A 27678-nucleotide genomic window follows, 5' to 3' on the forward strand; every position below is an offset into this window, starting at 1 on the left:
GCAACATTTTGAAGCAAAAGCATTTGTTCACTCCCCGGAAAGCACAAAAATAGCCTTATCCTTGCTTTAGCTGTTATAATAAACATGCATAACATGGGTAAGTTTAACCTGAGCTGTTTTTCGATCTTGCAAATCGCCCGACTGCCAACGTCACACATTTCTTTTATGGGGAAATATACATGAATTCATGCATCCAACGTTTTATTAATCTAGAGCCACAAGGCTGGGCGGGTAAATACACAGCGAAGTAAAATACCATGAAGGCTGTAGCAGTCGTCCTTGACAAGCTAATGAAGGCAAGAGATCAAAATCTGGGCTGCATCTTTAACCATTGGAGGTATCCATGTCCAAACTTGCCAGCTACATTCTCATTGTTTTGGGAACAAAAATAGAAAGCCCAGGGAGCTAGGTAAAAAACTAAAGAAAGGGAGCGCATGGCCAGATCTGGCGCCGGTCTGGCAAACAAACAAATACGGGCATGTTGTGGCAGCATTCTCCTGAGCTGACTTTTAGAGACAGCTTCAAAGCCAACTTTGGTAAAAGGGAGGCAAAAGTCCTGCCAAAGGTTCGAGGGCTACGGAGTCAGTATGGTAAACCTAAGACTTTAACTCCTCGGTTATTCTGCTGTTCGATTCCAACTCCGACTCCTTCGTAAATGGCCACATATATTCATCATTTGTAAATGTACTGTAGTAAAATGGTAGCCCAAGGCACTTTATCACCATCAGGTGAATTATCAGGCTATTGAAACTGATAGAAGATAAAATATATGGCATTCGGTTTCTTTTTCAGTCGACTTCAGTGCAGATCGCTGTTCGCCATTGTGGCAAACTGCAATGTCACAGGGAACAAGTTATCTTCTCTCTCTTTTTAAAATAATTTAAAAAGATTGATCTGGGAATTTGCTTTAAAGGACGTGTTTAAGACGGCGTGAAAGAAATGGGTAACAGGCAAGGAGGAGGTCTGGGCACAAAAAATGTGAGGACATGCCCCTGAGCTTTTCAGCCCCTGTTTCTCTGATGACTGAGTTAACGTTGCAAAGATTGCCTGGGTTGCCTTGAAATGAAGGCCACTCTGTGAAATCCCCAGCTCTTCCAATGCCTGCAAGGCAGAAAGGGAAACTCAAGGGACCAGGGCAGGTCACATAAACATCTGAAGGTCCCTTGTTGAACCCAGCTAATACTGGCCAAATTCAGCTTTGGGCAGAGCTGAGCTCCCCAAGGCTAGAAGGCAGTTAAGTACGTGTAAATTCCCCACATTGAAAAACCTCTTATCACATGTGAAGTCAAAGGCTTTCATGGCCGGCATCCATAGCTTTCTGTGGGTTTTTTGGGCTTTGTGCCCATGTTCTAGAAGAGTTTGTTCCTGATGGTTCTCTGATGCAAAAGCCACAGATGCTGGTGAAACATCAGGAACAAACTCTTCTAGAACATGGCCACATAGTCCGAAAACCCACAAAAAACCATCTCTTATCAGGAAAAGCTCTAAGAAATGTTTATCTTGTTCCAAATCTAAAAGCATCTGAGGAAGTAGACTGAAGTCTATGAAAGTACCTGCTGCCAACCTCTTTCTTTCAGTTAGTCTCAAAGGAGCTGCAAGATCTCTCTACGTACTAATAGAGATTGCTCAAAGCATGTTGGATCCTGTTGTCTAACTTGGTGTTGAACACTAATGAACGGTTTATTAAACCTGCAAAAAACCATATAAAGTGTTATACGAAGCCATTAAACTCAATGGCGTTATTCTATCAGAGGTAATTCAGTTGCACAGCAAAACCCCATTGTCTTTAAATAGAAATGTACATGGAGATGAAAGAGGAGAATGTGCATTAAAAGAATGTGCTGGCATGTTGCTGCCTCCTGCTCTCCAAGAGTGGGACAAGTCCTACCGCGTTATTTGGCGTCCGTACCATATCTGTTTCTAAAGTCTTCATTCCCACTAGGCTGAAGGTTACTCCTGGTCATTAGTATTTCATGGTTTAAGTTTGGCCAGCCCAGCAGCGGCCGTGTACAAATGTCACACGCAAAGCGCTTTATAATGATTCATGCTCGCAATTGTGCAAGAACTCAGAGCTGGTGCTCATGCTAAATAAGAAGTATATCCACTAAACTAGCATGTACTTTGATATTCTGATATTTGTATTTTGCCATTGATATGGTCAGCTGACTAACCAATAAACTTGTTGTTGTTACTTTTATACTTTTTAGCTACATGATTTTAATTGTGTTTAATCTTCATCTTCACTAAACTAGCTTTCCTCAAATTGGTGTCTCATCAGTGGCCATCCTGGTCTCAAGACTTAAAGCAACTCGGAAGCATCAAGTTGTGGAAGTCAGCGCTATACAACTTAGGACTTTATCACACAGGGAAATCAGGTGTTTAAACAGGCATTATCCAGTGATATTCACACGATCATGGTAACGATTTTCACACACGATTGCAATTCTGATGCCTTATCCTGGGAATAACCAGGGAATAACCAGCAACAAATCATTCATGGGATGTCCCTGTGATCCTGGTTATTCCTGGGATAAGTCATTAATCGCAAATGTCTGTGAAAATCTTCACCACGATCATGCGAATAACACTGGATAATGCCAGTTTAAACCCAGGTTTTTCTCCACGTGTGATAAACTCCATAGGTCCATGATTAAAAACTGCTATATATAACAATGTTTAGACTACCTTTAACTCTAGCATTGGTCAGACTTTGTACAAATCCATGGCAACTATAAAATTTTTAGTTTAAACCATCCATTTTAATTTTTACGGTTTTCCTTGTTTAGTCGGTTTCCTTTATGGTGGTTAAATCTGTTTTTAAAAAAGGAGCCGTAATGCTACAAAACACACACCAGAAGGGAAGTGGGATAATGAGGCGTTTGAAACTACTACTTGTAGTTTTGTATTAGGATTTGTATTTTATTGTGCACAAATTAAAAATAAATGTGATTATCTCCAAAAAAACCTCTTAACTGTTGGGAGCAAAGGAGGAAAAGAAAAGATGGAACCTTAAATGGAAGCCATAAATGTAGGCCGCATAGGTATGCTTTATGTAAAATAGCAATTTCAAGGTTTAAAGCAAACCTTGATTTTGCTATTTTACATTTTATATTCAGACTGTGGATGCTTGAATCTGTGGATATGGAGGTATTTGAAGGGGAATGGATAGCAGGCCATTCATGAGAGGATTCTTATATTGAACTGAGGGATGCTGGGAGATGTAGTTTTGTCAGTGGCCCAAACCGCCACATCTTTTCCCCCCTCAGCATCGTCCGCACAACGCCTTCGCCTCCTCTCCCTTTGGCTGCGTGGCGCGTCAATCAAAGCAAAGCCGCTCTGTGATTGGCTAATACGCGTGAGGGCCCCCGCCTCCCTTTCTTCCCTTCTCCTCCTCTCTTTCAATGCCGGCGGCTCTCCTCTTTCGTCTCCATTTGCCTCAGAGACAGAGGCATCGGCGCTTCCTTTCGCCCCTTTTCAGCCATTTTAAAGACCGTTTGGGCCCGAAGCGCCTCGGCAGGAGCCTCGCGGTGAGCTTTCCTTATTTTCTTTGCCCCTTCTTAAGAAAAAATAAGGTTTTAATTTTTTTTTATTATCCTCTTATTCTCTGGTTTATCTACAATAAACTACAATTCCCAGAATTCCATCGCTGCCTCGAGCCAATGCGCTTAGCGGGCAGCTCAGTGCAGAGGCATCCTGGGATTTGTAGTTCTGTGGCTGCAGGGATAATAAGCCCCTGGTGGTGGTGGTGGTGGTGGTGATGATGATGATGATGATGATGATGATGATGATGATGATAAGCCTCTGGCAAGGTACACATCCCAAACTACAAATCCCAGCATCCCCTCCATTGCAATAAAAAGCCTCCCGTGATGATAAGAAACCCCTGGCAAACTACAAATCCCAGCATCCCCCCATTGCAATAAAAAGCCTCCCGTGATGATAAGAAACCCCTGGCAAACTACAGATCCCAGCATCCCCCCATTGCAATAAAAAGCCTCCCGTGATGATAAGAAGCCCCTGGCAGACTACAGATCCCAGCATCCCTCCATTGCAATAAAAAGCCTCCCGTGATGATAAGAAGCCCCTGGCAGACTACAGATCCCAGCATCCCTCCATTGCAATAAAAAGCCTCCCATGATGATAAGAAGCCTCTGGCAAACTACAAATCCCAGCATTCTCCCATTGCAATAAAAACCCTCCCATGATGATAAGAAGCCCCTGGCAGACTACAGATCCCAGCATCCCTCCATTGCAATAAGAAGCTGCTGCTGCTGAGCCTCTGGCAAACTGCACATCCCAGATGATAGTAAGCCTCTGACAAACTACACGTCCCAGGATCCTATTGTAATAATAAGCCTCTGACAAACTACGCCTCCCAGCATCCCCCATTGCAATAAGAAGCCTCGGATGATGATGATAAGAAGACTCTTAACAAGCTACATGTCCCAGATAATAATAAGCCCCTGGCAAACTGCAGTCCCCAGCATCCTCCATAGCAATAATAAGCCTCCGATGATGATCATCATCATGATGATAAGCCTCTGCTAAACTACACATCCCAGAAGAGCTGTTTGACGGTGGAAGACGCTGCCTTGGAGATTTTGGTGGAGTCTCCTCCTTTGGAGGTTTTTAAACAGAGGCTGGATGGCCATCTGTCAATGGCAGTGCTTGATTGTGAGTTCCTGCATGGCAGAATGGGGTTGGACTGGATCAGGGCCCTTCTTGGGGTCCCTTCCAATGAGATGGCACCAGCCGCCTCGCCACTCAAGTCAAAACGCAAAACCAGCCAAGTCCTCCAGGGAGACAGTCCCATAAGCGTTTCTCTGCATCCCTGCCAAAATAAACAGGGACGTGTATAACTAACCGTTTGCCTTCCTGTCATTACACCCAAATAGGTAGCCTGAGGCGACCGCCTCACTCCATGGCAGAGACGGCCCTGCGGTGACGCTCCTCCTTCTCCGGAAAAGCAGCACTTTTATCACATCCTACAGCTCTCTCTGGTCCTAAACACACTGCAAAAATAATCCAGTTTGAGACTGCTTTCGCTGCCAGGGCTCAATGCTACAGAATTGAGGGATTTACAGTTTTGTGGGATATGTAGCCAGAGAACTCTGGTGCCACAACAAACTCCAAACCCCACTGCTCCAAAGCATGGAGCCTTGGCGGTTAAAGAGGTGCCAAAGTGGATTATTTCTACAGTGCGGACGCAGCCTGTGAAACCTTTTCAGTGCAGTCGTCTTTTCCAGTGAGTCACATCGGTCTCGTGATATGCCCAGACTATGACAGCCTGGTTAAGTCATTCAGGTTTCCAGTGAGAATTCAGGCCTGATTTGCTAAAAAGGCATTCATTTGTGTTTCTTTTAGTGACAAATTCCCCAAAGATTGTGGGGGAGGAATAATAGCTGCCTCACATTTTCCAGTCTGACTACAACTATGTCAACAGAGCTTTGGATTTTAGATACTTAAAATACTTAAAAAGGACTTGTCAATAAATCCCACTGTGTTCTGTAGCGCTTAGTTCCATGTAAATATATGTAGCATAGCATCCTCCATTAACTGAACCAAGTTACTGACCAAACATTGCAATCCTAAAGCGTTCACCGTTGAGCCGACATTCTTCAATTGTAGCGAGGAAGGCAGCCGAAAAGGTGCGTCACCCTCCCACTTTTCTGATAGTGATCTCGCCAAGAAACAGTCAGATATACTATCCCTGAGGGGATGGGCTCATCTGCTTCTTTGTGTTGTGTTGCAACCCAAAGGATGGTATGGTGGGTGGCTGAGAGGTTGTCATAGGGATTTCCAATAGTGCAAACACTTAAACCCAGAGTATATATTACTGATGTGTTACTGATGCTGAGGAAAGAGCTGCGGTTGCTGTGCTGTCTTGCTCCCTTTGTATATTTTTATCAGCTTTGGTTGGTCTTATTTTATGTTGCATATTGTCATAAGCCACATCACCTAAGTCTGTGCATGAAGTAAGACCCATTGGTGGTTGTATATATAGACTTCACAACTGGGAGCATTGAAGACAGTAAGGTTGCTCCTCTGTATCCATGGATTTTTTTATTCATGGATTCAACCATCCGTGGCTTGAAAATATTTTAAAATAATATAAATTCCCAAAGCAAGCCTTGTTTTTGCCATTGTATATCAGGGGCACCATTTGACTGTGCCATTGTATCTAGTGGGGACTTGAGCATCACCGGATATTGGCTTCCATGAGGCTTACTGAAACCAAACCCTAGCAGATGCCAAGGGCCCACTGTACTAACACCCAATAGATATGCAAAACACTATAAGGTACTATACAAATACAGCCAATTAGCTTATGTTTTGATATGGATATGAAAAGGGAAAACAAATATAAGAGACATTCAAAATAGTAGCATTGTACTTCATATTCAAACGATTTACGTAGCGTGGAAAAGTATAATCTTCCTTTCTCTCCTTGTGAGAGAAGTGGTTCCTGATAAGACAGCTTTTTTTCCATGTGATCATATCTCTGTGTGGAGTTTCATTTCTCGAAAATGGGTGATTGTGATACCGTTGTTTTACAAAGGTGTGTGTTCACAGACTCTGAGAGAAAACAAAGATACGCAGTAATGTTAGGAAAGGAAGACATGCGGAAAGGGAGAGAGGAGCTGGGTGTCTATGCTTTTCTGCTGAAGGACCGAGAAGAATACATCTGTACCCATAGTCCAGTGATTCCCAAACTTTGTTCCTCCAGGTGTTTTGGACTTCAACACCCAGAAGCCCCAGCCAGCTTGGCCAACAGCCAGGAAATTTGGAAGACGAAGTCCAAAACATCTAGAGGACCAAAGTTTGGGAACCACTGACATGATCCAAGGGTACCCCTCCAGATGTTGGAACGCAGCTCCCATAGTCTTAAGCAGTTGAGCCAGTGGTGAGGAATATTGGGAATTGCGGTCCATCAGCATCTGGAAAGCACCACTTTGCCACAAGTTTGGTTGGGGACTTTACAACATTATTTTAAGGAAGCATATGCCTGCTCATCTGACTTTGCGATGGAAATGTCTAGATGCGATAGTGAGACGGATTGTTTCAAGATTCCCAGGTATCCTTAGCATAGTTAGGTGACTATATGCTATCCAGGGTAACATGTTAACTAAAATTTCCTCGTCAGTTTACGGTCATCTCTAAAACAGCAACAAATACACTTTGTACGTGAAATTGAGTGGGACGGTTCTACAATGGGAGGTGGACTTTTGACTTGGAAAACATTTTGCATTTTGCATTCACTTGTGCCTCAGGTGTTACATGAAGCATGCAAAGCAGGTGGCTTATTGCAGCCTACCTTTTCATCACCATTATCACTCCGGTGTTGCAATTCTTACATTTCCCTCTTTCATTTTCTTCCCTGAGTGCTTTGTTAATTCTAGCAACTTATTGCATTGCCAGATGTTTCAACGTTGTTTGTTTTTTGAGGCAGGGGCACTGCATTTGCTGGTCTGTGAAGTGCCTTAAATAGTTACACTGGCGATTACAAGCCTTTCTCTGTGAACCGAACTGGCCTGGGTCCAACTGGGGCATCTTCTTCCCTGTAGCTGAATGGGAAATGAGCGATGCTTTGTGATTCTTGCTCTGAATCAGTAGCATCTTTCTGGATCCAGACCAGATGGCTGCCTCGGGTCCTAAATGCTCAGCAGCACAATCTCCTCCTTCTCACGCCCCCTTATACTAGACGCAGCTCCGGAGGCTGGGCTTCTCATGTGGCCTGATGCTGATGTAACAAGCCGCCAAAAAAAGAAGAAGGGAAAAAAACCCAATAGGGAAATGTGATTCACTGCTTAGCAGCATTCAAGGCTGCGTATTTCATCCTGCTCAGCAGATAAGAATGGACACTAAAGCCAAGTGAAAGAGCGTTCGCTTCCTCTTGAGGTAAAAGATAACCAGCTCCATTTTGTTCTCCTAGAAGCCGATTGCTTCATGTGGCTTTTCTCGATCTGATAAAAGTAAGCTGTTTTGAATGCTTCACTAGATGCAACACATCTTCGAAAAGTAGTCCTTGGCAATGAGGCATTGATTAGCCGGTTGGTAAATGCGGGATCGTTACCTGAGAATTGCACGGTGGTATAATATTCTAATGCTTCTTTTATTGCTGAAGAACAGAGTGTTCTGTTTTCCAATCTGCCACTTTAGTGAATGTTTTGCTGTCTGTATTTTTTCAAAGAGCATCCTCCAATATGAGCATTTGGGTACAAGGAATTAAGATTTGCCATGTTTCATAGTATTTATTCTTGTTGTTGTGTGCTTTCAAGTTGTTTCCGGCTTACAGCAACCCTAAGGTGAACCTATCCTGGGGTTTTCTTGGCATGTTTCTTCAGAGGGGGTTTGCCATCGTCATCCTCTTAGTTTCATAGTATAGAGATGACCTAAAAAAAAATTAGGGGCGCCTTCTGGTGTGCTTTGGCCAGAGAGTAATAGTGCCAACTTCACAGATGGATTTTATATTTTCAGAAATGCCTTTCCTTTTGCCTTTCTTTCTCTCATTGTTCCTAGAGGTCACTCCATACAAAACCTAACGGTGCCACATCCTCATTTGGATGTTTGTGGATCCCTTCTCTGTTCCATGTCAAGATGTTATGCAGCCACTTTATCATAAGGTCAGGATGTCTTTTCCGTCCCTTTTTGCTTTTGCTGCCCTTGTTCCCAGGAGTCACTCCAGGTGAAACTTAAAAATTAAAGCCTCATTTGGATGGATGCAGACCCCTCCTCCTCTGTTCCATCTGATGATCATGGAGACACCTTGACGTCAACATCAGGTCAGGCTTTTCCCCATCTCCTCCCTCCCCATTTGGCTTCATAAAGAAATCTGGAGATTTTGCACACTATTTTGGTGCCCATTTTGCTTTCTGTAAACAAGATATCATCTAATACAAATCTTGGATTCTTTTCCCCTGATGCCCAGCGCCATTATCTTTGCTTATTCATTAGTGTGGCACACATATTATCCTCATTTAGAAAGTTTTAGGGAGCAACACTGGCATTTCTGCTTAACAGGGCGCTTCATGATTTCTATCTCACTTTCTCTTTTGTATTTCAATAAGTAAATTGAGCCTCCTGAATTAAATCAGCAGATATTTGCTCCTGGTCAAAGCTTTGTATGTTTGTGTGTCTCTCTATGTGTTCTGATAGGAGGGACAAACAAAACAACTGTTGGTTTTATTTGGAAATTCAGTTTTACCTATTAAAATACCAGTAAATCTATTCTTGCTGAACTCTCAGTAAAAAGCCAAATTAGGTCCTGTGCTGATTCAGGCTATGCAAGCCAATATAGTCTGGGTGAAGAAATGATTTAATATGTTTTGGAGAGAAGTTTAATACTCCTAACTCCTAATTAAATGTTAAAGGACACTTTCATTGAAAGCAATGACTTGTATAAAATGGCATGTTATATGGACTAGTCATCTGTCTCTCCTGAGATCTAAGCAACAAACATTAAAACAAAGACCTGTTAATTTATAAAACAGTGGAAGTTGCTCAGTGCTAGAGATGGTGATCCTTTTTATTGTAGGGTATCCATATTGGTAAACTGGTTAATAATGTAGTCTTGTGCATGTTTGCTGCCAGGTATGACCCACTGTCTTCAGTAAGGGTTATCGTAAGGTACAGGATTACAGAATAAATTCAGGAAAAAGAAATGTATTCTAATAAAATATTAACACTTGCAATCAGTTTGCATAGGATAATCTAGAACAGTGACATTTAAAACAGCTAGTGCAAATTACAAGGGCATCAAACTCTCTTTTTGCAGGAAAACCAGCAGGACATACTGTTTATTTTTGAAAAAACCATCCACTTGAATGATTGAAGTTTCCATGACATACCTAAGTTTCCATGACTTATGTAGTTTCGTTTTCAGATTTTGTTTCTGATTTGGTTGGCCTTTCATAGGAAGGAAATTCTTGAGTATAGAAGTAATAGATTCACAACACACCATGCAATATCATAATTTATACTGAAATGGGAGAGATGATTTCCTCTCCCCATGAATAACCATAAGTGTTTTGTTACTGTTTCCTGGAAGAGTTGGGAAGACTAATTGATCCTTCTGCTTTTCTCAGGGACATGCTGATCCAGAAACATACAGTCACCTGAATGTCCTTTGCCCAGATTGTTCTCACTTTGTTTTGTGTCCTAGACTGAAATTATGAAAGGAAAGATTTGGCAGACCCTTGTTCAGAGACCGCTAAACAGTCCAAATTCAGCTACATACATTGCTGAAGAAAGGAAGGTTGTCTTTGAGCTCCAGTGTATACTATCTTTGGGATAGTATAAGAATATTTTACGTATTGAAATACATAGGGGAAAGTGCATGACTTAAGAGCTTTACAGGGTTTTCATTTGCTTTTAAGCATCCATGTAGGCATGGCTCTGTCATTCCAGTTATTAGGGTTGGAATCCTAATTTAGGTGAGAGTAATATCTGTTTAACTCGGGTTAATTTACAGGAGTTTGTACGTATGAGTTCTGATTTGCTCTGCCACATTTTTATACTGTGATAAAAAGCAAACAGATCATTCCATCTGTGGCTTCAAGTCGCCTGTCAACTTATGGCAACCCATGTCTTTTATAGGGTTTTCTTAGGCGAGGGATTTGCCAGTTCCTTCCTCTGGTATATAGCCTGAAGACCTTGGTATTCCTTGGTGGATCCCCATCCAACCACTAACCAGGGCTGGCCCTGCATAGTTTTCATGATCAGACAAGATCTGGTGCCTTCAGGTTATTTAAGCACACGCTCCACATACTTACTTTGTTCTAGTGGAAAGGAAATGTTTTCTTCTTTGAAACCTTTCACTGACCAGCAATTGAACCATTTCAAGATTTTTATCTTGCACGCAAGATAAATTATTCCAAGGTGTTCTGCTAGATATGTTCATAGGTTTGCTTTCTATATTGTTCAAAAGCCAGTATGCTCTTTTCCATTTGCTATTCTGTAGTTCCCAGTAACTATATACCTTAATGGTATGCGATCCCATCTAGTCTTGGAAGCTAAGCAGAGTCAGCTCTGGTTAGTATCTGAATGGGAAACTGCCAGTGAATACCAGGTGCTGTAGGATATCTGTCCGAGGAAGAAAGTGACAAAGCTATGTCTGAGTATCCCTTGCCTAAGAAAACCCCCTGAAATTCTTGGAGGTTGCCATAAGCTGACTGGTGATCTGAAGGTACATACAAACTTACAAAGTAGATTTTGTGGGCCTGTATGCTGTGCAAGTAGCATACGGTAAACCAACATGGGACAGTATGAAAATGCAACTAAGGGGTGGGTAGCATACATAGAGCCTTTCAGCACTGAACATGAGACAGCGCAAGCAGAGCAAAGGGACTTTGTAGATAACTGGAACCATGGTAAATGAATCCTCATTAAACACAGTCTTACTGTATATGGACGCAGGCATCTTTCAGGTAAACCTGTAACAAACTACATTAGGCTTTAAAGGCCAATAACAGTGTTTCAAATGCACCCAGAAACCAATATCAAGGCAGTTGTTGCTGTTGGGCCTTCAATTATTTATTATTTATTTTATCTCTGATTTATGGTCATTTTTGACTTATGGCGACCTACGGTTGGTATAAACCAAGGGGCTTTACATGCTTCGCCGCCACAAGCGTCCCGATGGCAGGATTCTGTACCAATTGCAGTTTTCAGTGCCTGTTGAAAAAATATTGGTAAAATGATGTGTATATTTTAAAAGGAAACAGGAGAGCAGCAAGAATACCAACTTTGTATGTTACACTGAACTTGAACTAAGTGGTTCAGAGAGACTTTATGAGCAGTGATGATACTTGGGGTCTTAAATTGCTGATAAGCATTATATGTGGTGCTTTTAAATAAAGTTGGTGTTGTGGTGAGAAGTAGAAATAATATAATTTAAGTTGTTGTTCTTGTGTTTTAAAGGAGAAGATTCCATCTCCATCACCATTCAGGATCTATTACGGTACTCCTTTCCATCTAAATACAAAGGAGGCTATCTAATTCTAAACCAGCAGCTTGTGTCAGAAATGGACTGGGTGAGGATATACAAATTGAAGCACGAAGCAGGAAAGGCAAATACCCCTAACCAGTTTAAAAGCAGATCGGATAATAGAGGATGAGATTACATTCCCCCTGAAAGCTAACAGCAACAAAAGACAGGTTTGCCTAGAATGGCCAGCATGCCAGCCTTTTCTTTTTCAATGTTGACAGTGGCTATGGTCCTTTTTTCCTCCTCTGCTTTGCTATTAGCTTCAGTAAGATTTCCTGAGGTGTCAGGCGTTTGATGCTAAAAAGGCATCAAGTTCATTAAATATATCATTATCTGTATATAACTGAGGCATGGGGCTCTTCCATATGTTTTTTGGTTATGACTCCCATCAGCCCTAGCCAGCATGATTTGATATTTAGGGTTGATGGGAGTTGTAGTCATACATCTGGAGGGTCATAACGCTCCTAGCCACAGATGCTGGCGAAACGTCAGGAATCAACTCTTCTAGAACATGGCCACATAGCCCGAAAACCCCACAAAAACCTCCCAGCCTTGTTGTCCTTCAGCTTTTAGACCAGCCTTTCCTTAGCCATTGTGTGCAGCACAGTTGTGTGGGTGTTTAGTCTGCATTTTGTGCTATTCCAAGGGAAGTCAGAAATTGCCTCTCCAATGCAACTGTAGACATGATCCTTATCCTTGCTCTGGCTCCATAGTTTGAAGACTTATTTTGTGCTAGCATTAAAACAATAGAAGCTTTTATCTCCAGCTCCTAGTTCAAGCTGGTTTGTAGGCAAATTGTGGCTTGCAAAGGTGAGTTAAGGAAATCTTCCTGCAAGGCTGACTTTGGTTCTTAGGGGCAAGATCTCTAGTAAAAATGTCGTTACTTCTTCATTTTAAAATGTGTGCGTCTTTCCATGGGTTCAGTTGCACCGACACCTAAAAATGGAACAATCCTGGTAGTTTTGGATCCCTATGGTAATAGTCGGTGTATAACAATAACTTTCCAGTTGCATAGGAAACCTATGCAAATACCAAAATAGGTGAAGGTGCCTGCTTGCAGCCCACCTTTTAAAGAGCAAAAGAAACTTGTGCTAACCAATGCTGTTTTTAAAACCCTTGTATTTTATATAACAGGTAGCTTTTGAAACTCCTCTCCATTTTGAAGCCATCATTAGCCATGTATGAGCACTGCTTGGGAAGAACAGCTCTGAACAGTTTTCACACTTATTTGTATTCTGGGTGCAGTTTATAAAATAAATGCACATTGTTCACTTGAACATCACTTTGAAGTGATTTGTTACAGATAATTAGCTATTTGTAATTGGTTCCTTTTCCCAGTGACAAATGTATTGCTTTAGTATATTAGGTCAGTAGGGAGAAGTTCACCTTCTTTGTAGTGTGAATGTTTTAAATGTTACTTTTATAGCTAAGGTGTGTAAGCTCAGTAAATGGAGGAGGGATATTGCATGGTTCAAGCGCTGGCTGATGCTGGGCCTTGTGCAGCTTCCCCACACTCCCTCGGTCTCCTTCCTTAGAGGTCTTTAAACAGAGGCTGGATGGAGATCTGTCAATGGGGATGCTTTGATTGAGATTTCCTGCATGGCAGGAGGCTGGACTGGATGGCCCTTGCGGTCTCTTCCAACTCTGTGATTCTATGATTCTGTTCTGTAAAGTAGACAGGAGAATGTGTTTAGTACCATAAGCCAGTGCCTTACAGCCTTTACAGAAGGCCCTCCACATTCGCTAGGGTTAGGGATACAGGACCCCTTTGAAAGTAGGAAATCTCCCGGTCCTCCAGTGCAACTCGACGGTCAACATCTGCCAGAGGTTGATCATTGAATCATCCTGGAGGACCTACAAATGCCTAGAGAAGTGTTTTCTCTAGGAACGTCTAGGTTCTCCAGCACAACTCTACGGTCAACTTCCAGCAGAATTGCGTTGGAGGACCTAGAGATTCCTAGAGAGGAACATATTGCTCAAATCCATGAATAATCAAAGCTGCAAGTGTGGAGGGCTGACTGTCCATTTTTTCAAAAGTAGCATTAGAAAATCTATCTTTAATAACGTTTGAGAAGTGAGGAACCATTTTTAAAAATTAACGATAACAGCAGCTAAATATTTGGGGGCCCTGGAGTTATAGCTGGTTTTTAAAATGGTTCACCTTCCAAATTCTGCACTAGAATTGTTTGCTACATAGATGTATATTCTTATTATTCTTTAGAATAATAGAATTCTTTAAAACTGACATCATCAAGCTACCATCTGTGAAAACTATATACTTAATAAATAAAGCTAACATTGTGCATATTCTTAACAAATAAGGGTTAATTAATGTAAAAATGGAACGGTGATGTAATTGGGATGAACAGTGACCTAAACCCTTTTCATTTATGGAAACTTTCTTCTGTCTTAGCCTACATACAGTAATGTGGTTATTGGATCATCACTTTTTTGGGTTGTGTACAGCTGTGGTCACATCTTTCAAAAGTTAATTTGCTTACTCATTTCCTTCGTCGGAACGTTTATTACAGGACATCGCCGATAAGTTCATGAGCTTTTTCTACAGGAAGTACCTTGTTGCTGAACAAGTAGTTACTGCTGCTTTCTAGTATTTGCTAAGCCTCACTTGAGGTGAACAGAAGCATGTTTTTCTGTAGGTTGCTGGCATTCTACTTTGTTTTTACCATTGCTAATGATTTTACAGCATTTCCATTTCAAGTTATATTGCAGATCCACAGGTAAGGCTCCCCTTGTGTAACTTATCTTGAATATTTCCTTGTAATAAGCACTGTTCAGGGGTTACCATGCCTTATTCAACATGGGAGCAAGGGAGTATGGCAAACAATGAGCCGGAAGAGATGTTTCTCGTTGCATGGAGGCTCCATTTACAGGAAAAACCTCCTCTGTAAGTTCATCGCTTCCCACACAACGAAAGGAATTACAAGAGAGAGGTTGGGCTACCAGGTACTCCATTCTCTCGCGCTGAAGAAAGCATGGTGAGTAATGCCAGAACAGGACTGTAGTCATTTTGAAAGATACAAGTAGTTACCTGCCAGAAAATGTGGTTTGTTTTGACCCTCAGTGCTTTAGCTTTAAGGAGGAGAAAAAGATCTTGAGGGGGATGTAAGGGAAATCGTGCCTCGCACCAGCCATACCATCCACTGACACTGTTAGCCAAGCGGTAGAACAAGAAAACTAGATATTCTGATCCATGAGAAAAGAAAAATCCACAGTTACTTTTATCAAAACGAATCAAAACGCCGCAGAGATCTGCCAACATTTAAGATCACCAGAACTCTTCAGGAGGGTTATACAAAAAGCAGTTGATGTGGGAAGAAATGATAGATTATAGAACTGCATCTTGTTCTTAAGCAGCCTTCTCACATAAGTAAAAGTTTCACATATAGAACATGTTTTGGTTGTAATTTTTGACAAGGAATTTTTAGCCAAGAATGAGTAGTAGAAATAAAGAAAGAATCAGAACGTATTGCACACTTATAATGTTCCTAGTGAGTTGAAAAACATTTTTCTTTTGGTTTATTCCTTATTAAATCTGTTGTTATTGCAGGTTGGGAAAAAACCAAAAGGGAAAACATCCTGATCCAGTCCTATCAGTTGCCAAATACCACAAATGCCTCTATGGTACACTACTTGCTGCAGGCACCCAAATTTACTGTACAGCAATATTTGTATGATATACAAAAGCACGAATGGCCAGTCTTTCTTAGTTTTCCGCGTGAGGGTGAACACATGGATTATCTGAAGAAAATCCATAATTAAAGGAGAAACACTGGTTACATGATTCTTCCTATAGTAACAGAAGTAATGATTGGCTTTGTATTGACTGCTCTTGTCTCATATTTGTTCTGTAGGTTTAGGTAAATGGATAAAGCACCAGACACTTCACAAGAGTGAGAATTTTAGGAAGGAGTTTGTATTTTCTGTTTTAAAATAACAGTGGAGGAAGAGAAGCATTAAAATACTGTTGTCTAGTGCAGTGGTTCCCAAACGTTGGTCCTCCAGCTGTTTTGTACTTCGGTACCCAGAAGCCCCAGTCAGCTTGGCCAGCAGTTAGGGATTTTGGGAGCTGAAGTCCAAAAGATCTGGAGGACCAAAGTTTGAGAATCAATGGTCTAGTGGTAAATTTCCCAAGATCCCTCTATACCGCTTTATACCCAGAAGGTTCTTTTCTATTTGTGTTGTTGGCAAAGGAGTTCACGATTGAATATATCTCTAATGCCTACAAGGTTCTGTTTGTAGAAGGCCTTCCGTGTGACCATTTAAAAATATATATCCTGAGCAGAGCAGCACATCCACAATCTGTATTAAGTTCTCAGTTAACATGGTTCTCCTACATTTCTTAAATGTCCACTTCAAATCTCAATTAGAGCTTGGCTGCATTTTATGTGCATGTTATCAAACACTAAAGCTAGATATAAGGACTCCTTTTAAAAAGTACAGGTACTTCATACCAGTCATCTAAATGGTTGTTTTTTGCATAACCTTCAAAATCCTTTGGCTCTTAACTTTTAAAATAGAGGATATGCTCTCACTTACAGTATGTCGGATCTTTCCCCTCTCTATAGAAACTAAATATGATAGTAGCGGACAATATAGTGGTCCCTCCACATTCACTGGGTTTAGGGGTGAAGGACCCCCGTGAATGTGGGAAAATCTCAAATAAAAAAACCACTATTCTTTGTACCTAAGAGAACACCTCTCTAGGCATCTCCAGGTCCTCTAGTGCAACTGTGGTCAACATCTGCCAGAGGTTGAACATAGAACTCTTCTGGAGGTCCTACCAATGCCTAGAGAAGCGTTCTCCCTGGGAACCTTTAGGTTCTTCAGCAGAACTCTATGCTCAGCTTCTGGCACAGCTGTGCTGGAAGACTTAAGAGATGCCTAGAGAGAACATATTAATCAAAACTGCATATAATAAAATCTGGAAAAGTCAAAGCCGCAGATGTGGAGGGCCAACTGTATTTTCAGGACACAAGTTGCTGGGTGAGTCTTCATGCAAAGACAAAACAGGAGAAAGTACTGAAATTTTCCACTGTTTCATGCTTCTCACTCCATAGCTCTTTGCAATCTGCTTTCCGCAGCTAGTGGAAACTGGAACAGTGAAAAATATTGACCACTTTTCTGTATGAAACGCCATATTGGGGAAAAGGTGGAATATAGGAAAGTAATAATAATAATAATAATAATAACAACAACAACAACAACTCTGCTTTATACATTATAGCATGACCTGTTGTACCATGATTTGTGCTGCCACAGTGTCTTCTTAGTGAGCATAGTACAGTGCGCCTGCATCATACGCAGGCGCGCTTATACCAAATCAGTGATAAATCCTTTTGAATTCAGTGAGGCTTACTTCTGAGTAGCGATGCGCAGGATCAGGCTGCAAGTATATTGTCTGTTTCTAGTTTTGTGGTAGTGTATTGGTTTTCTTTCCAAGTATCTAAATATGCACATTTAAATAGATTTTATCCTGAAAATTTAATATGGGTTCAAAGTGATGGACTTAATTACTAACTTAAACAAATGTGATATCCTTGATTAGCTGCACATAATGTAGTTTTTATACAAGAAACAGTAAGCATTTTTTGCTTCAAACAAGAGTCCTTATTTCAGTCTCTTGAGCTTGAACTAATTGCAATGTCTGGCAATGTTCTGGAGAATAATGAATTCTGTAGATGGAATGTTGTGCTAATTTGTGGCTTGCATTCGTAAATCGTGACTAACTTTTAGGTGCTGGATATTTATGTTAAAGGCCAGCACAATGATCTTATAGTGTTGTCCGAAAACTTAAAAGATACAAAGCTTGTGTGAATCATGTCACTTTAGATATAAAACCTTGAAACGTTGTTCCAACTCAGCTCTTTCTGGGTAGAGTCTATGCTGCGCTTTCCCTAGAAAGCAGTTGGGACATTGCAGAATGTTAACAACCATCCACTGGTTATTTGCCAGGTTGTTTTGACATCTTGCATAAATCTGTTCTGTAAAACTGTTAGTGAATCTCTACAAAGTTTCTATGCTTTGGCATGGTTTACAGATAACACTAAATCATACTGTAGTTCTGTTTTTTGTGTGGTGCCCTTGACATGGCTAGAAGATGAAGGTCATGACCATTTTCTTTTGGTATCATGGTATCCTGGTTTAGCACGACATCCAAATTAAAGATAGTGGTTTAAAACAAGCTGGCCATTTACTAAGAAGGCCAGCATTGAAAACATGGGTTATGAAGCTTGCTGCTTGTTGAACTGATGAGAGATTATTTTAGGTCACAACGGCACCTTAATAGGTAACGGCAGGTCAGATTCGGTGAAATTTAATAACAACAAACTCTTCCTTCCAATTCTGTGGAAAGAGATGAGAGAAGTGCATGAACCCAAGGCTTTCCTGCGGCTACACATAATGTTAAAATTGAATCCAAATCGGGCCTTTTGTCTCTTAGAAGCGATTTGCCCTGGCACATCTCAGATTCTCGTCTGAATATTGTTTTATCACTAAAACCTATAATGCACACATGATGTATATTTTCTAAGCAATACCTTTGGGTTTTTTTTTAATGTTTCTGTTCTTTCTGTAATGTGAAGCCTTGTAATTTCAGCAGCTGTAGATGTATTTGGGAAGGACGATCATCTGTCTTGGAGCCTGACCCCATGTACTGTAGTTGACATTCCCCTTGACCATTTGTGGCTATCCTTCTTGGGCTTTGCCCCATTTGCAGTCTAGGGACCAGTATGGGTTGCAGGCAGCTGTGGTTTAGAGCAGTTACTCAAAATGGTGGTCCCTGCGCTGGGGGTAGTCTTTCAAGAGTTTCCAAGAAAGAAAAGAAAGAGTAAGTAAGTTGTAAGCAGCGGGTACAAATATGATACTAATCCCTGGTGCATTGGGAAAAAGTAATCACTGGTCTCCCATATCAGATAAGCCTGAGAAACACTAGCATAGAGGGCATGATTAGATATCCGCCATCACCACACACACACGTTACTGGCTTGTGCAAACAATGTCCATATTCTACACTAAATTCATACTGTTTAAACAACTGTTCCTTCTTCGTTTAGCTTCAGTTTTTCCAAGATGCAAATACATCCCTGCCTTTAGAGCTATTGAGCTAGACTGAGCAGAGGATTATTTTCTTTTTCTTCTTTTAAAAATTGAGTTCAGGTTCCCATGCAAATAAAGAAGAAGGTGCAGTTTCTTTACATCTTTTTAATGAGCAGATTCTCCTGAGGCTTCCTTCCTAATATCTTATCCAGAGAGTATCTTTGGACAGGGGCCAGTTCCATATGGCTCCTAGTAAAACTTCCCACTCCTACTTTATCAACTCCCAATTCCCCCCCCCCCCCCCCCGTAATCCAACTACTTTTTATGTGTTAGATTACATTCATGAAAACACTATGAAATGCAGAGTCAATGATGTGGGTTTTGGTGACGCTCGCCAACTTCCCTCGCAGCCCTTTCCGTAAAAGAAGGCCATTAAAAGCACACACATCCCACTCGATTTGCTTTATACAAGGGGGAAAGTGAGGTGACGGCTGGCCGGGATGATCATTAGTCAGTCTGAAATATTACAGTTTACAGCATTGTAAAAACACGCACCGATGACTCGGAAGACCTTGACAAAAAAAACCTGGTATAATTAAGCGGACGTTTCTTACAAACATCTTCTTGCCTTGAAAATCCCCCTCTTTCATAACTTTGGTCTGTTTGTTGAGATTTCTTTGGAGAACTCAACAAAGTGTTGCCTTCACTGCCAAAATAATCATCCTAAGCAAGCGTATGGGAGAGATGGCTCAACAGCTTCAGTAGGGCAGACCCCATTAATCCTATCTGCCCTATAACCTTTATTTGTTCCCTGTTTATGTAGGAACCATTTGGGCTTTGGTAGGATGTCCTGTAATGGATTTGGTGCCTATGCAGAGACAGAATTGTTCTTAATTCATTTGTGTTTTTTTAATTACACTGGGCCCTTCACATTCAATGGGTTTAGGGGTGCAGGATCCCCGTGAAAGTGGGAAAACCACAAGTAAAATACCCAGGGTTTTTTTTCACCTGAGAGAACACCTCTCTAGGAATTTCTAGGTCCTCCATTGCAACACTATGGTCAACATTTGCCAGATGTTGACCATAGAATTGCACTGGAGGACCTACAGATGCCTAGAGAAGTGTTCTCTGGGAACCTCTTAGATCCTCCAGCATGACTTCTGGCAGAAGTTGACCATAGAGTCATGCTGGAGGACCTAGAGATTCCTAGAGAGAACATTTTTAATCAAATCTGAATAACCGAACCGAATCTTACAATATAATCTTACTATGATTAAATCATAGAGCATTAAAGCTAGAATTAATACCTATAAAACACCACCATCGCTGGCAGAGTTAAGATATATATTACAGTCATGTGCATGTGCTTCAAAGTTGCTGTCAATTTATGGCGATTCCATGAACTTCAGAGGGTTTTCTTAGGCAAGGAATCTTCAGAGGTGGTTTTGCTAGTTCCTTCCTCTGAAATTTAATATGAAATTTATACAGCACCTGATATTTATTGGTAGTCTCCCTTCCAAGTATTAACCAAGGCTAGCCCTGCTTTTGCTTCCAAAATCAGACAGGATCTGATGCCTTCGGGTATTTAGGTAAAAATGTGCTGAGCTTTCACCAAAAAAGACAACTCAATGCAGCATAGTTTTTATTAATGCTACACTGAAAGAGCTGAGTATGTCTGGTTTGTACCCCGAACAGCTGTGCTACATAATGCCTGTTCTAAAATGGCTCACTTTTCCTACCCATCTACTTCCACATTTGGAGGGGCTCTGGTTCTTGAAACTCCTTTAAAAACAGCTGTTCTAATGTAGAAACGTACTTGACCACAGACAGAATGTTTTCGAGAAAGAGTTAGCTGGACAAAGGTTAGCCAAGTCTGACCTTTCAAAAACATCAATATCGCCCTGTCAACTCTGAATCATTTCCCCAGAAGTTGGTGTAATAAACCATAAAAGGGTTTTCTTCTTCTTAAATTCTTCTTGTGGAAGTAGGCGTGTGGTATTTGCTCTTATAAGTTGTCTAATGCTTATACAGACTTACACCGTGATCCTGGAAGGCTTTAGCTGGTGAGTAGTTGTGTGTAGTTTGATTTCAGTGTACAAACTCTTCTTTTAGGCAATGCTTCGGTACTTTTAAGTGCTCTGAGCTTATCCTGTAGTAATATCCAGGTTTGTATAGATGTAGAATAATACTAATACATATAGCAGATGTATAAAATTTCAAAACCTATTTTTCCTACATTTAAGAAACATTTTTAGTGGATGTATCTGTTGCTGGTCAGCTAGTATTCAACTGATTTCATGGAGAACAGATGGTCAATGCCTTTCCAAAATACCCTCTTGTCTTAATATTGTAATGAATCATTTTTAATTTAATTTTACATTACATTACTGTGAATTTTTATTTTATATTACATTAAATTACTGGAAAGAGGTGGTCTTGTTTTTCCACTTGTGGAAATCGTCTCTTAAAAATGAATGATACTGTAACATGAGGGCCTTCCATTGTGCGAAGACCCATGAACTGTTTTGAATACTGAATGAACTCAGTTGTCTAAGCTAGACAACTGGAAATCTAATAAGGTTCTGATAAATGGTAAAGTAAATTAAGTTAAAGAAAAATCCAGTGGGAAAGCTGAAACGGAATTACCAGAAAGCAAAAAGAAACCCAGTGGTAGTTCTTTGATTATTTAGAAGCCGAGACGTGTGTAAATTCAAACATAACATCTTCTGTGTCCATTTTCTCCTTCATTTCACTTCTGCTTTCCATTCATTCTTCCCCTGCACTCACAGAGTCATTCTCTCTCTCCCAATGTACACACTCAGCATATATATAAATCACGCTTCATTCATGTACATGTACATGCCTGGACACCTTTTACATGTCACTGCCACTCAAACAAAGGGTACATGCACATTCACACTGTTGACTAATGGCGCAACAGGGATGCCTGCGTTCTTCTCTGCTGAATCCTTCTTCCCTCCCAGCACATCTTTCCCTGTGCTTTATGTCACACTTATCCTAACACTCCTGAACATACCAGATATCCAAAAACATCTCAGTAGCTAAACTGGCCTTGTCACTCTCTTCTCTTAAAAACATTCTGCCATCAGTTGTTGTTGTTGTATACCATCTTGACTTATGGAGGACTAAGGTGACTCTGTCGTGGGGTTTTCTTGTCAAGATTTGTTCAGAGGTCACTCAGTGGGTTTCCATGGCTGAGCAGGGATTCAAAACCTGATCTCCTGGAGTCCTAGCCCAACACTCAAACCACTTACGTTACTCTGGTTATCTCCATTTGATCTCTGTAGCACTTACTCCTATGAAGCTTTCCATAAGATTGAAGCCTGCCCTAAATCATTGTCTATGTATATGCCTTCAAGTCACCTGTCGACTTATGGTGACCCCGTGCATTTCATAGGGTTTTCTTAGGCAAGGAATACTCAGAGGTGGTTTTGCCAGTTCCTTCCTCTGAAATATAGTCTTCAGCACCTGCTATCCAATGGCCGTCTCCCATCCAAGTACTGACCCTGCTTAGCTTCCAAACTCAGACGGGGTCTGGCACCTTTAAGGTATTTTATAGGGCATTAAATGTGTTGTTGTATTTCAGATTTTATTGCAGTTTTGTCAGCTATACTTTGCCCTTGATGTATGACCTATTCTGTACATTTGTTGGCTGTCTTAAAGAGCAGAGTTGCCATTCATTTTCTCAGTCAGTGAGTTGGGAAATGGGCATTTTATATATAGCAGTAAAAAGGCTGTATAATTGCATATGCAAAGGGAAAGGTTTTCATTTCTAATTGTAAAACTGAAAGATGACTATTCTTCAGTGATGGCAGATATGGTATAACTGGTTTTTGTATTACTGTTGGACAGTCCTCTGGCATCATACTATTTCTGATGGTATGCTTTTCATCTGTTTATAAGTAGGTTTAATTAAAAATCTATACAAAGTTCTTGGTAACTGAACATTTTGAAAACATTTGGGTTTTGTCCCAATAGTGGATGCCACAAATTTTTTGTGTGTGCTCTGTTTTCGTGTTTACTTGTTGTAATATTTATGTAATTAATTAATGTATAACCCACTTTTCACCCAACAAGGGACACATTGCGCCTTTACCAAGCTATACATGCACACAAACAATTCTGTTGGTAAGCAAAATGTTAATGATGTAAAGTAGCAATATAATTGTTCACAGTTACTAACTTCCAGAAACCTGTTTCTTTATCCTAGATTCATCCAAAGTCTTGAGTCCTCACCTTCTTGTGGATTGAATTAATTCTGAAAATCACATTTCTGTTGGATATAATGTAAGTATGTGTGTTCAATTTGCTAATACGTAGCTTTTCCCCTCCCTTATTATGAGTTTCATTAGACCAGAGGTAGGTAATCTATGGGCCTACACAATTTGGACTCCAATGCCCATCTGACTGAATAGTGGTGAGGGATAATAGTGAATCAACAGTTGGAGAGCCACAAGTTTTCCATCCTGATTTAAAGCTTCTGCATTTGTAAAGTATAGGTGGCGTCCATTGTAAAAGCAAGTTTAAGTTCTTTAGTGAGTAAAATCCTAATTAGAAATACATCCTAACATGTAGTCTAGATCTTTCTTCCCATCCAGTTTAGGAGAAAGCAGTTGGTACTGTAGAAGCAATGGGTGGAGTGGGTTGCTACCCGTTGCATCTATGTCCCACAGCTCTCTCCCCACAAGTTCTAAATCGATGTTTGTGAGCCCATCTGATGAGCTACAGCTGGGAAGGGTTAAGGAGTACCACAACAACAGGGGAAGCATGTACGCACCATTTCTCCTGCCCAAATCTGCTTTCCTTGAAGCAGCTTTTCTCTTGAAGAGCAGGAAATTAAAAAGCAACTTCAGAGGCACACATTTCTGTACAATGTATAATTACGGTATATACTCAACTATAAGTCATCCTCATGTATAAGTCCAGGGCAGGTTTGCAGGCCCAAATTATGGATTTGGATGTGACCTGTGGATAGGCTGAGGATAAAATATAGGGGCATGAAACAAGGGATCCAAAGGATGAAGCAAAGGAAAACTGCCAAAGAACTTAAAAAATTCAGGCAGACATAACTGTTTGTGTTCAGCCTAAAGGCTGGATGGATGAGAGAATAGAGGAAGGTCAGTGCTTCAGGACAGATTATACTCTTGCCTTTTATCAGAGGATGGTAACTTTTTAAAGTAAGTATGGTATTTACATTGACTCAGGGTATTTTTTAATCAACTTATGACCTAAATGTCTAGACTTATACATGAGTATATACAATAGGTCCCAGACTGTTGTACTTCTTGTTGTTGTTGTTGTGTGCCTTCAGGTCATTTCCATTTTAAGGCAGCCCTTTCACAGGTTTTTTTTTCTTCAGAGAGGGTTTGCCTTTGTCTCCCTCTGAGGCTGAGAAAAGTTGACTTGCCCAAGGGCAACCAGTAGCTTTCCATAGCCAAGCGGGGATTTGAACCCTGGTCTCCAAAGTCAGAGTCCAACGCTCAAACCACTACAACACATTGACTCAAGTCGACGTACTACTACTGCTTGCTTTTGCTTCTTGTGAAACATTTAGTACTGTCTTCCAGATTTGTTATTGCACCAGCATTACTCACTGGAGCTCCAATTCCAGTATTAACATTTCTGCCTGTTATGTTTGTGGTTTATGTGTAACTTATGTCTGCTGGAGTGTTGAATGAACTGGATTTCTTTTTAGATTATAATAGTATTTAAGGACATAATGCCACTTGCATGCAAGGGTTGGGACTTCTTTTCAGCACAAACCCTTTCTCACAAATCCTCTTGAGACCTATCAAGAAACTTTATTGATCAGCCATGATAGCGCCAACTATTTCAGAACAGGAGTCGGTATGTGAACATGCCGTTGGAGCAAAAAAAATACCCAACTATATTAGGCCAAAATTGCCATTCCATCCTGCTGTTAGGAGTTAGTCATGCCAGTCCTTCAGAAGAATTTCAAAAGCAACAACAGTGTAATATCCTTTTATTAGGAACAACGGAAATGTCACAAAATAGCAAGCTTTGACGTTCTGGGCAAGCTGTTCACTAAAGCAAATATAAAACTGAAGTTGGGGGCAGGGGATAGAGAAATGAAGTATAGGAATTCTTACATAATTCTATATTAGAGTCAGTCATGCTTCAGGTTTACAAAATTTCTCCCATCTTAATCGATTGTTGTCCCTTTCCCCATCCTCCCCTGTTTCTCCTACCCTTTTGTGAATGTGTTACTGAACATATAGTTTGACCAAAAGAGTTCTGGAGAACATGGCTGCATCCACGCGGCAGAAATAATCTGGTTCGACACTGCTTTTAACTTAATGTCAAATAATCAGAAATTTATTGTACTGCCTGATATAATTAACTAGTATTAATCCAATGCATCATGCACCCTACAAGTTGTTAGCTGCCACTGTGCCTTAAAGGTTTGTGCTAAAAATGGGATTACCATATGATTAAGTAATGTGCGATGCAAATCTTTAAGTACAGACAGGCACATCAATAAATTATAATCTATTTTTAACCACTGCATGCTTCGTCCTGATGAATTAAAAATAAATACACATTATTTTTAATACTTGGGTGTGGCTGTCTGTAGTCTCAGTTATTCATAGCCTCAGGAGAATTCCATAGCCTTTTGTCTCCTATGCATTGTGGTCAATCCCCCCTTTATAATAATCCCCCCCCCTAGCAAAAATACCCCCATTAAATGTTTCTCTCCCCCTTTCCAGCAATATTTCAATACAACTTCATAATTTTCCAGTGCTTCCAGGGAACAGAGCTTGGAAACTTACTTCTAAAACCAATGGAGCTCAAGCATCATCCTATCACTACTCAGTTAATGGTGGCTTCAGCATGTCATTATATTAATTTGTCCTAAAAGTTGATTTCCAAGCTCTGCTGGTGAGGAAAATTTGGGGGAGAAAACCCTCTACTGAAATTGATTTAATCTTGTCTAGTCAGCATCCATTGTCCCTCTCTTCCTTCATCCTCTTCCTTTAAGATCTCTACTTGGAAAACTGTCCCCTTCTTCCCATGCATCAATATCAGATCCAAGCGTGCAACAATTGAGGCTGACCTAATCAGTCTCGATTTTGTTTTAGCAGCAAAGTCTCTGATAAAAAAGGTTCAAGAATTAGCCATGTTTTTAGAAGGGAACTGTGAAATAACCCCCTGAACAAAAGGTGTTCCTTCCACATGAGAAGGCGTGAAGCATGTCTGTTGGAATGCTTTCCTAACAAAACAGTATCTCTATATGCTTATCCTTGGATAAGATAAAGTCCTTGCTTTTGTCAGGTTGATTAGTAGGCCATCATGAAGTTAAACAAAATCTATCAGAAAATTTTGCAATAGCTGTTGCAACAGGGTGGCATTTTAACCTGCTGAGGAATCTGAAAGTAAGCACATCAAGTTCATAAACAAGGAATTGCTGTAGTTTCCAAAAGGCATAAACAGCACTGGTCAGTCTTCCCTAGCTCTTGCATAAATATTTAAAGAAAAGGATTGGACGCTTGGACCTCTGACCTCAGTGATGCAACGCTTAGATTGCTTAACGGTATTAAAAGCCGTATTAAAAGCATCACAATTTGAGGATAGCATATGTCTCAAGATCTCTAAAACATTTGACTTAGGAGTGGGGAAGAGGCTTGAAACAAATATTTACTTCCTCTTTGGTCTATTTAAAATCAGTTTTAGTATGAATCAGTGTGAAACCAGTTCTTTCAACCTCCAATACCTAGCTGCATTTTGAGATGAAACCAATGAAGGACCGATGCTAACAAACTGTTACTAATGTTTTCCTCTGCTTGCTGATTTCCTGTGATCTTCAACCACTTCTGCTGCTGGCTTCCAAATGTTTCTAACATCTCTGTGATTACTCTAAAACGGCACCAGCTAAGCCTTGATTTTGCTTTTGTCTACTGCTGCTACTGCTTCCGGTTTGGCTTGAGAAAACTAAGACTGTTGGAATCCTTAAAAACCAGGAGACAGATAACAGACTGTAAAAGGAAAAGAGAAAGCAAAAGAGAAAGCTATCCATTATGAATCTTAAGCTAAGACTACGCATCCTTCTCTTGCTCCCTGTGTATTTCTTGATAAATGTGTACAGTACCCTTGTATTCATACCATGGTATTTTCTTACCAATGCAAAGAAGAAAAAAGCTATGGCAAAGCGTTTGAAAGCTAAGCCTGTCTTGGACAAGCCTGGAAGCCCGTATCGATCCATTTCACATATTGAGTCATTAGCCACTATAGACTTCCCCGGAGCAGATACGCTGGACAAGTTGTTTGACCATGCGGTGGCAAAGTTCGGGAAGAAGGATTGTCTTGGAACTAGAGAGATCTTGAGTGAAGAGAACGAAATGCAGCCCAATGGGAAAGTATTTAAAAAGGTAATGACATCTGTGAATGCTGAAACATCATGAATTGGGCTGGGATGGGTGGGTGAAAAATCCGACTTTTGCATATCTGACTTTCCAGTGAGCCAGGGTCAGTCATAAAGAGAGCATTGAACGTTTCTTTCACAATGGGAATATTTAAATGCTAATCTCAGATATTGTTATCCACTCTATATTACTTTGTCATGTAAGAATGGGGAAAAGAATTAAACTTTTAATGAG

The 27678-nt window shown here is 40.6% G+C and overlaps 1 protein-coding gene across 3 annotated transcripts in view; it reads left to right on the forward strand.

Annotated features, from left to right (window-relative positions):
• The first annotated feature begins 7758 nt into the window (after positions 1-7758).
• The window catches only part of LOC149308794 (long-chain-fatty-acid--CoA ligase 4), a 32016-nt gene continuing 12096 nt past the window's right edge, over positions 7759-27678 (forward strand). For 2 of the 3 annotated variants that reach the window (XM_089536478.1, XM_089536477.1), the window contains exons 1-3: positions 7759-7899; positions 23274-23350; positions 26954-27450. In XM_089536478.1, coding sequence (XP_089392604.1) covers positions 27100-27450 — 351 coding nt within the window. In that variant the 5' untranslated portion in view covers positions 7759-7899; positions 23274-23350; positions 26954-27099. The remainder of the gene's footprint in view (positions 7900-23273; positions 23351-26953; positions 27451-27678) is intronic. The other variant, XM_089536479.1, reaches the window with a different exon arrangement.

Source organism: Sceloporus occidentalis, unplaced genomic scaffold, assembly GCF_023333645.1.
Source record: "Sceloporus occidentalis isolate IW3139 unplaced genomic scaffold, rSceOcc1.0.p SCAF_8, whole genome shotgun sequence".
In the NCBI taxonomy this organism is placed as follows: domain Eukaryota; kingdom Metazoa; phylum Chordata; class Lepidosauria; order Squamata; family Phrynosomatidae; genus Sceloporus; species Sceloporus occidentalis.